Source organism: Siniperca chuatsi, linkage group LG1, assembly GCF_020085105.1.
Source record: "Siniperca chuatsi isolate FFG_IHB_CAS linkage group LG1, ASM2008510v1, whole genome shotgun sequence".
Taxonomy (NCBI): domain Eukaryota; kingdom Metazoa; phylum Chordata; class Actinopteri; order Centrarchiformes; family Sinipercidae; genus Siniperca; species Siniperca chuatsi.
Window position 1 is genome coordinate 20,204,002 of NC_058042.1, and position 12,029 is coordinate 20,216,030.

Sequence of the window (12,029 nt, forward strand, 5' to 3'; positions counted from 1 at the left end):
CCCTTTGTCATTGTCCTGACTTGTGAAATTCAAGTCACTGATTACAGCTAGAGAACAGTCAAAGCATATTAAGAATTCTGTGATTTTGTAGCACTAAAGGCATGTCAGCCACCAAACAAAAATAGAAACTGAACAAAGGGTCTTGGAAAGTTAAGAACTGCTCATTTTCTTATTTGACTTGATAAGCTACTGTTTGCTTTTTAAACTAGACTCTTGAGATGTTGAGAGGAAGGCATATGTGTTTTGGCTGGAAATGTTAAAGTAAAACAATGACAGAATACGAGAAACAGTACTGGCCTTTCATAAAAAGTTAACTCAACATTACAGTATTTCCAAACTGCTTTTTTATTTTACAGAAAGACAGTGTGTGTGAAAAACAATATCATAAGTTTGTTAGTTGACTGGGAACCTCAATAGCATAAAACAGCTTTAGATTTCACAATTATGCCATTTAAAAAAGCAGCAGTCCATATATCTGTTTTTAACAGAGAAAGCACGTGCAAGGCCTGTGTGGGGGTCAAGCATGAATGGACACAAAGTACTTCTAATTGTGTCTCAAAATGGAATATTAATGGTGTTCTGTGGATAAATAACTTGACATACCAGATGTCCTTTGATCTCTTTGCATCAGAATATACACATTTTGTGTATTCTGTATAATGTGGAAGCGATATCCTGATTAGAAAGCAGTACATAAACCATATTTAAACAGAACCCTAAAGATGCCACTAAAACGCGGCTACGGTTTTCAGTCAAACAAAAAATAAAAAACTTGATTTGTTGCAACAAATGCAAAAAACCCAGAGGGCTGATTCTCATGAATGCCTCTGACTGTTTACTACAGCACAGCATCAGACTTTTAAATTTCCAGGTTCAAATTTCCGTTTTGAGGGTTCCTCAGACATAGCTCTACTGTGCATCGCATTGTATATGAGAAACCACATGAACAGACACATTTTTATTGCTAACGCTGTTCCTATTGCACAGGCAGATACTGTAGAATAGATCCATTGAAAAGCCATATGCAGACTTGTCTTTACTGGCTGCAGACACGGAACGCCATCAAGACGCATTGCAGTGTGAAAACATTTTTTTTTAAATTCTCAAGAACACTTGGTTCTTTTTGTCATTCTGGCAATGTAACAGTCTCAAGTGTAACTGACAAAGACTTTTCATGTTAGTGTCCTGCACCAAAGAAAATTAAATAAATAAATCACATTCTTGTTCAGTAGTCTAAACTATTTACATACAAGCAAATAAAATCCACGTACTATACTTCACATCATTTACATCACATTAGCTTTTGTTCTTACACCTACCTCTTTTTACATCACAACACATGATGTGTAATGCTAATAAATATCACCGTAGCAACATGTTGACACTGGACAATCTATTTCCAAAGTACTGAACAAAAATCTCTGGGTGGCCTTTATAAAACTGTCCCATCAGGCGTCTCTTTTCTTTGCTGGAGAGTTTAGGGTTCTCATGGACCGTCCGGAGTAAGGACCAAAGTTCCTCTTTAGTGGTTTTTTGTGAATTCTCTGAATAGGCCTTAGCATTCACTCTTGTGCAGTATGTTGATCCTGCAGTAAAGAGAGATTGGAGAAACAGAAATTAGTTCATCTTCATTCATAGCAAGGGATTTCTACCAGTGGTCACACAAACAGCAGTTAAACCAACAGAATGCAGAAGATGATGCGAAGAAAATCTGCAAACCTGTTATCATATCTGGATCCTTCCCTTTCACGATATTTGTTATTCTGTCACTGACCATCTTGTGCAATGAAATGGGAATCTGGTAGAAAAGAGAGCAAAATAACATGAAGTTTCTTCAGTTTTTGAGTTTATCTTGACTTTAAGATCCAATATTAATATGAATAAAGTTATGATAAATATAATTACTGCGTTTGTGGCAGTCTGTGATCTTACACAGTCAGACACATTTGACTTGTGAATTTTCTTTCAAGTAATATCTAATGTCAGGGTTGCAAACCTGCTTCTAAACAGCCTGTGTAAACAGCATTTTATCAACCCAATGACTAAGGTCTATTGCAGAGATGTCGATTGTTACACACACACACACACACACACACACACACACAGGCAAAGAGACAAATTAAGAACACTCACTTTGAACAGATCACAGTGGTTATCCATCATGAACAGAACCATCAAGTCCACCTTTCCTTTGGAGAGTCTTCTGCTGTAGACGATGGCACTCGAGAAAGACCTTTTCACCGCCATTCTGTTCTCAATCTGATAGAGAATTATTTCGAGTTAACAAAGATCAAACATACACCTGTGCAGACTCACGCAAGATGCCCGCAAGCGCTCACCTCTTTGTGCAGTTTGACCTCCTGTGGTTTGGCTGCAATGGCCATGAATCTCAGGAGCCTGCGTAGCTCCTCCCTGCTGCGAGAGTCCTGCAGCTTCAGGCTCAGCTGCAGAGTCTCTAGAGCTTGCTCTTGCTTGCCGTTCACTGACAACAGATCACAGAAAACACAAGGATGAAAACGTATGCGAAACCTGCCTTTATGCATCACCATAAAAGCCTCATCAACAACAGGATGACAAAGAGATCTGATAGCTCCTCCTCTTACCGAGTAGCTCCGAGATGCCAGAGTGGATGTCGAAAACGTGGTTGCTGAGCAGAGGTGGCTGTTGTGTGTGTCCGTAATGCTGAGCCAGGACCTCATAGAGCAGTCTCTTACACTGGAGCAGGTCGCCAGCACAACCAGCCAAACCTCGACTGACTTCCACCACCAGTTCATCAGGCAGAAACTCTAAACAGTCCACCGCCCCTGACATCCACTCATCAGCCCTGAGGGAGAGGGAAGTGGGATGATTTTAAACACAGCCGACAGATTGGTCAAAGTTAAGCAACTGAGAGATAGAAAGACGGTCAGATAAGCATTTGACCTTTGGTGACTGAGCATGGATTCGGTCATTTGCAGGTGAAAAACCGTTAAAATCAGGCTAAAACATTTTTTTTTTATTCATCTAGGTTACTTATAACCATTGGTAAAAGAAGCATTTCATCATGATGATTTACTTAAGTAGAAGTAGCAACACCACACTATAGAAACACTTAATTACAAGTAAAGTCACTTAAGTAATAGTATAGAAGTATTAGCAACAAAATGTACTGAAAGTATCAAAGTAAAAGTACTCATGCAGAATGGCCCATGTCAGTGTTATATTGTTATGTTATTGGATCATTATTATTGATGCTTTAAGTAGGTGGTACTTACATAATGTTTAATGTAAAGAGCTATTTTTACTGCTTCATATACTGCTGGGTAGTTTAATCTATACTGTAACAATGCATCATATGCTTTGTATGTATTAATATGTAATAAGCCCATTTGAAATGCATTACATTAATAAAGTGGCATTACATGGAAATTCTCATATACAGTAAAAGTACCTCAAAATGGTATTTAAGTACAGTACTTGAGTACATGTACTTATTTTCCACCACTGTATATAACTTTTGTTTCAACACCATTTCAATGAATAACCATAATTTCAATGGTTTTAACCAACACATCGTTTTACCTTCTAATCAGCAAATTAGTGCCTGATAGTGTTTTCCTCTTAGTTAGTTAAAGAGCATGGCAAAACACAAACAGAAGTGCAATGTCCTTATGTACATATCCTAATTATGCATATTAGTAGTTTGTCTGTAAAACAGCTGGTAAAGAGTTTAATAAACAGCAGATAGGACTGATAGATCACAAGAAACACAGATTTGAATAAGAAAAGTAACTTTAATAGAGACTGTAAAACTGTAAAAGCTTTAGAGGACTTACTGTGCTTCACTGAAAGCCTTGAGGACCTCCCGGTCTAGGTAGCTTGATGTATACAACAGGTCTGGGTCACTGTCCATGCCATGCAGGGGAGGCCGCGATGTGTCTTTACCCTCTAACAAGTTCTCCAACAGGGGGAGCTCAATCAGCTGCAACAATCTGAACACCGCCTGCTGGTGCCACACCTCATCCACAACTGTGAAAACACAGTTAAAAGCCATAAGAGTCACAGGCACACAGACATACAGACACATGGTGTCACCAAACATTTGCTGCATGAAAACACAGTTCCTATTTTACGTCACTCTCCTGCGTATCATCAGATAGGAGACGACTTACGCTCTTGTGAGAGGCCGAGGTTGATCATCTGAGGGGTGATTGTCGAGCTCAGGTTGAGGTTTCCCAGCACGTCCTCCAGTGATTTGTCTGTTTTTACAGGGGAGTGGGTTGAGTAGCTCAGCCCCTCTTGTCTGAAGAGTCAAATAATAACAGCAATCAGGGGAAATGATTGAAGAAAAAAACCAGACTTATTACAGGAACAAATGTGGCATCAGGCTGCACGTTTTCTGGTACTTGTGATTCACTCACAGTTTGGTGCTGTTTTGATGACGGTCATTTTATATCAAACAGACAAAATAAATGCTCAATTTCCAGCATTGAACAATTTCTGATGAACATTAAATATGACATGTGAAGCCTTTCTTTTCTGTTTATTTACATTATTCCCATGAAGACTTGACTTGGCCCATGCTGCATATTAACAAAAGCCTCTTTTAAACTGCTGGAGCACATGGTTCCTCTGAATCTTTCATCTCCCATTAGGGACATCAGGCCTATTCTCTGGTCCCGTCTGGAGCTGTCAGTCACAAAGTGCTGAGGCCATGTGTTAGCACCTCATGGGTCTTTGCTACATGCTCCACGGCCTCCCAACAATAATTCTCCACCCTTAAAAGTCAAGGAGAATCAATTGACTTGAAAGGAATAGTTTGACATTTTGGGAAATATACTTATTCGATTTCTTGCTGAGAGCTAAATGAAATATTTGATGCTATTGTTGTGTTTGTACGGTAAATATGAAGCTACACTCAGCAGCCAGTTAGCTTAGCTTAGCACAAAGACTGGAAACAGGGGTAAACAGCTAGCCTGGCTCTGTAACAAAATCCGCTTAACCACCACCTCAAATCTCACTAATTAACATGTTATATCTTCTTATATAATATATCTAAAGCTAGCTGTTTCCCCCTGTTTCCAGTCTTTGTGCTAAGCTAAACTAGCCAGCTGTTGGCAGTAGCTTCATATTGACTGTACAAACACAAGAGTGGTATTGATCTTCTCATTTAACTCTCAGCAAGAAAGCGATTAAAATGTGCTGGAGCAAATATCTTGGGGGTTTCTGTCTGTTTCTTTCTTTTAATATTACTTTTTGATTTTGCAATTTTGCAACTCAAAACTCATTGTCACACACAATGAGGGGGTTACTGGAAATTAAGAGTATCACAACATGACTGCATGATGGGACTTAAAGCCTCACTAGTTTTCAGAGGCACCCAGTCAGCAGCTATACTGGATTTGGGATTAGCTCTGGAGGAAGGAGAACAAAGCAAATTAAAAATGAGATCTGAAGATTTTATGACACGAGTCTGTACCTTTCATGTGACGGACCATAGTTGTTCTTGTTCCTGTTCATGCCCGGTGAGTCATAGCCGCTCTCGATGGTACTAGTGCAATGAGAGTTGGTGTTGGTCAGCAATGATGAGGAGCTGGTCGTTGGGCTCAGGAACCTGTACAGACTGCAACTACTGTCCTCAAATGTGGCTCGCTTCTTTTCCTTCCCAAATACTTTAACGCCCACCGGCTCAAACACCCTCGAGTCCATTAGGGCCTGACAGAGACGGACCGCCTTGTAGCGGGGCACCGCCTCGTCACCAAAGAAACGGTTCAGGGTGATGTGTGCCAACACCACATCCACGGCCTCTGAGCCCAGGAAGCAGTCATGGTAGGACTTCAGGTTGTGGCGCCGGCGCTTGACCTCCACATGAGTGTGGAGATTGGAGATGATGCTGCTCCAGATGTAGGTGGCTCGGAAAGGCTTCCCAGCCATGCCTTGTTCTGATGGAGGAGGGGAGACAATCAGTGGCTGGTAAAAGGGGGGAGGGTGGAAAAGACAGTCAGAGGCGTGGGTATGAGCAGCAGAGGTAAAATCAGCTAGGAAAAGCAGGGAATGAGTTTCCTTGACATTCAATGATGACAGTTCACAAGATTCACATTTTAATTTCATTCAACCAACTGGCAATGATAGTCAAGTAATGACAACAGTTTCACACAGACGCAACTATTTTTAGAATCAATTAATTGTTCATCAAGAAAAAAGGCCAAACATTTGCTGGTTGGAAGCTTCTCTAATGTGAGGATTTGCTGCTTTTCTGTGATTTACATCAAGTAGAATATCTTTAGGTTTTTGACTGTTGGTCAGACAAAACAAGCAATTTGAAGACATCCACCCCGGGCTCTGGGAAATTGTGATGGCCATTTTTCACTATTTTCTGACATTTTATAGATGAAGCTTAATGAGATAAATAATCACCTATGTAATTAATTATGAAAAAGCAAGACAAACCAAGGTGAAAATAAACTTCCCTACATGCAGATACTATAAAACCCTTACACAACTTACTCAACTTTCTCAAACAAGTCCTTTTGGTGTTCCACTTGTTATTCCACAACAGTCATTCTCAGCTTTGTCTATTGTCTGAGCACTTTCTCAGAAAGTATGGGGAATTGCACTTTCTGTCTTCACCAAACACACACTCCCTCTCCTCTGTGTAATTTCACACAATCAGAATCTGAATTCAAGTTACTGTGTATGTGGGTGTATCAACACATGGTCCAGGATCAGTGCCTCTCTTGTGTACAGTATGTTCAAAAGCTTTGTTTTATTTTACTTAACAGATGATTAACACCTAATAGTCAAATACTGCAGTCAGCCAGTGTAGGTTAAAGACATTAAGAAAAACAAAGAGCATCATCTGTGCCAGATTTTCTTACCATACCAGACACCCGATGCAATCTTTCTACACAGCCCACTACACTCAATCACACACGCACAAGGAAACAGAGACAATGATCATATTGTGAGCCTTCTCTCACAAGAGATATCCTGATATATTCCTGTTGATTTTTTTCCACTGGAAGGGCTGCATTGCTACTAATATATGCACACAAATCAGTAGACGATTTATGCAATCAAACACTGACACGTTCAACACTCCATCATGCAATTTCTCAACATATCTCATTATCTGCCTGTCTGTGCTTGATAGGTCTTTGCTGATGGAAAAAAGTGACTTGTGTCATCCGCCACAAGCAAGGCCAATGAAAGAAAGCAGAGCTGTGATGTTAGTGTGGCTTTCATCTCACAACAGGAAACATTTAAAGCCTGTTGAGCGAATGTTAGGGGAGGATCTGAGAGACTCACTGAGGCCAGAGGCCATAAATCAGGCATTGTCAGCGCCAGCCAGGCACCATGTTTTGATAACACAACAAGACAAATACTATTACTGACCCATCTGTAAAACTTGACAACAAAAACACAGTACAGCGGCAAGCAGATGTTCGGCCACTTGTTTAAAAAAATACAGCAGCTCATAGAGAGCAGAGGATCTGGGTGATCTGCTGATTAATGAGATACATCTACGTCAAACTGCGTTTCCCTCTGGGGAAGAAGAAACTGTCCTGAACTGGGGATTTGCATATCAGGGAAGAACAACTGGGGCTGCGGCAGTTGTATGAAAGAGTTGTATGCATAAAAGGAATCATGGGAAATATAATAGGCTGATGATGCAATGAATTAAAATATTTCTTTCATTGCTTTAAGACACTCAAGTTTCAAAAATGATCTTTAAAATAAATAGTCACTTGGTGTTATAGTCACTATCACAGGAATGCTATTGGTAGTAGTAGTAAGTAACTGCATTATCAGAATGAAATCCTTGATTTAGGAGTTAGGGCAGGACCATCTGGAGAATCCCATCAGGGGTCCCTGGATTACCAGTCACACAATAAATCCGGATCTGACCAATATCCATTAATGCTTGTTAAAAAAGGGAAAAAAGAGTGGGGGTCAGGTGTGGGTCAAAACAATCCTGGGAACCCGGCTGTGCCCTGTCGCCTCTTGTTGCTTGCCCCAGGCTGAGATTTGAGCCCAGTTTGTACAACTGCCGCCAGACTTCTTCCCCGTGACTTTGGCCCTCCAGCAGACCGACTGCAGGAGGGGACTGACCTGCATTTCAGCCAAGGACAACAGTGCGCAGTGTGTTTGCACACATCAGTGCAGGTAAATAATCGCAGAGGGAGCAGCGCAGTCCACACATGGGGATATTCACCCTTGTGAATAAGATGGTTAAAACTAGGCTACTCCCAAAACCTGAGCTGTATTATCACTCCTTAAAATCCTTTTTAAGGACCGTTGCCTTATCCTGCACCAAGCACAGGACTAATGATTTCATGCAGTGAAAATGCTCTGTGGCAACATCAGCACAAGAGCAGCAGGTTGTTAATAGCCTTTGGCAGATGTGCCTGCCAATCAAGCCTCAGGGCACAGTATGAACGCGCTGAACCTTGGTGGGCTACTGGCCCATATGGATTTGAACTCTCATATCCTGAATGATATAGGCTATCGTGTATGGAGGCCTATAAACACACACACACACACACACACACACACACACACAATTACCCTCTTCTACCTGTGTTTTACCACAAACACTGCTGTCTGCTGAGTGGGCACTGATCACAAATGTCAAAGAACACAAACGTTGTTCTTATTAAGAGCTTAAAGCTGATCTACAAAACATTAAATTAGTTATTAAACTTAAAGTTATTAAAGCCATTACACATTATAAAACCTATTTTCATAGGCTATACTTTCAATAGCCTACACTTTACAATAGGCTATGTTTAGATATTGTTTTTCCAAAGACATAAACATTATAAACATAGCCTATTTCAGAAACAGTGAAGTTCGATTAGAAACAAATCCACTCTTTAGTAGAAAAAAATCGATTGGCACTAGACCGTTTCTATTAGAAATAGTGGCACAAATAGTCCCAAACACACACGGCGTGTGTAAAATACATTATTGAAGCATGGCACATTCAATTTCTACTTTGATTCATTAGTTTCAGTCAAATCCAAATTAGCAGTAGGCGACACATGAACATGTTGAGCTTTTTAAAAAAGTATTTCTTAAAACATTCAATCTCAGCACAGCAGGTTACAGAACTAAATAAACCAAACCCTTCAGGTTACAACATTATTTCAAACACGACATCAAAATAAACATCTAGTCTGTATTTTATCAGCTAATAGTGGTTAAATTAGTACTACCTGGTGTTCGGTGGATTAATACTTCCTTCAGTGACTGTAAAGACCATGTCCTTGGTCTTCAATTCACAACGTGACGCACGCAACTAACTACAGACATCCCCGAAACCGTCCACTCCCACTGCGATACGTTATTCGTGTCCCAATCACCGCCCTGTTCGTCCATTAGCGTAATAATGAGGCTCCCACTGTTTTCCCCGAAGTTTAACAAAAGGCGCACTAACTCTCTTATTCTTGCATTTGAGCAAATCTCCCTGAACTGAAACTGGAAACGAAGGAAGAGGAATGGTTCAGACGCACTACAGTTTCTACCACGGTGTAACCAAAGCTTCTCAAGCGAAAGGTTTTACCTTTACAGGTGGCCCAAAATATTTTCTTTTATCACGTGAAGGCATTAGGAATTCTGAGTAGCCAAAGGCAATGTGCAGAATTGCTGACATTTCCTGCTTAAGTCCTTTATTAAACATTTTTATTGGTTTATTTTACTGCTCAAGTAAAAGACTTTCAATTCAAAGGAATATGCTAAAAATCCAGGAAGTTTCCACACAACCTTTCACTCATCAACTCACACCCTTAAAGCCTACACCTGAGGAAAATCTGATCTGATAAAGAGGTGCAGTATTAAACAGCAGCCACCATGTGAGACAGATATGGATATTCCCAAGAAGAGGCAGTTTGAATGATTTGGGATTTAAAGGATAAAAACACAAACATTGAGAATGGGGATGTTTTGGATAAACAGTTTCCTCTGTCCTTCGTGCTAAACAGTGACGTCACGGGGTGGGGGCTACAGTATTGAAACATGTGACCGCAGGTGCCTCAGGTGTCAAAGTGGCCCTGATGCTATTCCAGCTTGTCTGGGATCATTTATACAGGCAGATTTTCTGTGAAATGAAATAATAAACAGACGTACACGGCCCGGAATAAACACACATGAGCTGTAGTAAGGACAGATTTCATGAACTGAGGCTCTAGCCTTCTTTCTTGAGGTGTAATCTGACAGTGAAAAGGAAGTAAGCCGACACTATAAACCCAATGTTAGTCACTCACTTACAGGGAGACTGAAAGGAAGGCAGCTGTTATTATCATGAGAGACAAGTATGGTGTACAGTAATCTTCACCTCTTTTATGCAGGACAAAAAAGCACTTTTACACCAGGTGAAGTGAGAACACATGAGCATAAAAGAGAGAGTTAGAGACAGGTCCTATTTCTCTTAGCCTTTTCACACCATTTGATTAGAGAAGGAGCAGAAAGTCACTAGTTTGCATTCCTAGACAAGGCAGGGAAGGAAATGGCTTCCTTATTCACATACTGTTAAGCTGCTCTTGAGCAAGGCACGGTGATTTATGGAAACTGCAGGTGCGTAACTTCACTAATAAGGGGCACTCCACTGATTTTACACATGACGTTCAGTTTACTCATCATATGAAGTACTACTTAGTCTATGAAAACTGTTGTATAATTGGGGGTCTAATAAAAGATGCAAAAGTTGCATTATGGGAACTATGCTATATATGAACTCACCTTTTCTGTTGCTGTAGATGATGTATTTTTATATTTACACAGCCATCATGTCCAAACAAGAGGAATCAAAGGAAACAAATTAAATCCCCGCCTTAAATGAAAGGTAACTCTGTACCTTCAGTTAGGGTGAGAAGCCTCTGGTTGAGGGTGAAACTGGTTTTACAACAAATGAATGCATTGCATTCAGATGCGCTAGTATTTTGTAAACTTGCCACAAAGCTGTCTTCAGTGCCGTAGAGTGAAACACATTTTACACCACACAGAAAATCAGACAGAGGAAGAGAGAGCGAGAAGAGGGAGAGAGAGAGAGAGAGCACTCTGGTTAATGCAATCAGAAATTCTAGTCCACAAGGTCAAAGCAATATTTACTCTCCTGCTTCTCTCCATGTGCCTGGAAAGCCCTGCATATTTCCCTTTCTTTCCCCTTCATACTTATCGGTCATGCAGTGTTAGTCAAGTCAAAATTAGTTTACAGTTATGATGATGACAAATATCTAAAGGAATTTTCTCCAGGAGGTGGCATTGAAAATAAGACAAACACGATGCAAGTTTTTGTTTAAGGATCCCGTGTGACATGGAAGAAAAGCAGAAATGAGGAAAGACACTTTGCAAACAGGTGGCAGGCACAGTGTGAAGGACTGCTGTTACTGTGGAGTTGGTGATTCAGACCCCTTGCTAAAACTGGGGGATTCATGAAAATGAGAACTCTTGAGCAAGATCCCCAAATGCTAGTGGTGGAAAAAGTACTTACATCCTTCAATTAAGTTAAAAAAAAATACCAATACCACAATGTAAAAATACTCCAAGTAAAAGTCCTGCATTTAAAATCATTCTTTGGTAAAAATACAGAAGTATTAGCAGCAAGTATCAAAAGTAAAAGTATTCATTCTGCAGAAGATTGAAACCTGTGATGGTTATAATATGTGACATTATTAGATTGTTAATACCAATGCATCAGTGTGTAAGTAGCATTTTACTGTTGTAACTACTTTATATACTATATATAATTGGGTAGTTTAGTCCAGTGGTGAGAAGTTTAGAGGGAAAAAAATGGAACGCGTAGACATCTGAAACGTGATAAGAGGCTCCAACTAGATACTGCTTTTTTGTAGGACAAGCCTATGAAAAGTACTAGTAACAAGACCAGTTAAATAACTGTAGTGGAGTAAAAAGTACACTGTTTTGAACTGAAGTGGAATAGGAGTATAAAGTAGCATAAAATGGAACAACCAAGTAAAGTACCTTAAAATGGTACTTAAAGGTACAGTACTTGAGTAAATGTACTCAGTTACTTTTCACCACTGCCAAAT

General features: G+C 40.1%; 1 protein-coding gene across 3 annotated transcripts; it reads right to left on the reverse strand.

The window, feature by feature from the left end:
• Positions 1–321: 321 nt before the first annotated feature.
• Positions 322–10,743, reverse strand: depdc7a (DEP domain containing 7, paralog a). Of its 3 annotated transcripts, none has more exons than XM_044195287.1 (9): positions 10,720–10,743; positions 5,459–5,921; positions 4,152–4,282; positions 3,816–4,008; positions 2,604–2,824; positions 2,340–2,482; positions 2,134–2,259; positions 1,720–1,798; positions 322–1,586 (listed from the first exon to the last, which is right to left on the reverse strand). In XM_044195287.1, exons 2-9 carry the CDS (start codon positions 5,911–5,913, stop codon positions 1,363–1,365), a joined length of 1,572 nt encoding a protein of 523 aa, XP_044051222.1. In that variant the 5' UTR covers positions 5,914–5,921; positions 10,720–10,743; the 3' UTR covers positions 322–1,362. The 3 variants fall into 3 exon arrangements, with proteins under 3 accessions (XP_044051222.1, XP_044051213.1, XP_044051203.1); XM_044195278.1 differs by lacking the exon at positions 10,720–10,743 and adding an exon at positions 9,198–9,408 and having other exon boundaries at positions 5,459–5,949; XM_044195268.1 differs by lacking the exon at positions 10,720–10,743 and adding an exon at positions 9,198–9,406.
• Positions 10,744–12,029: the final 1,286 nt, after the last annotated feature.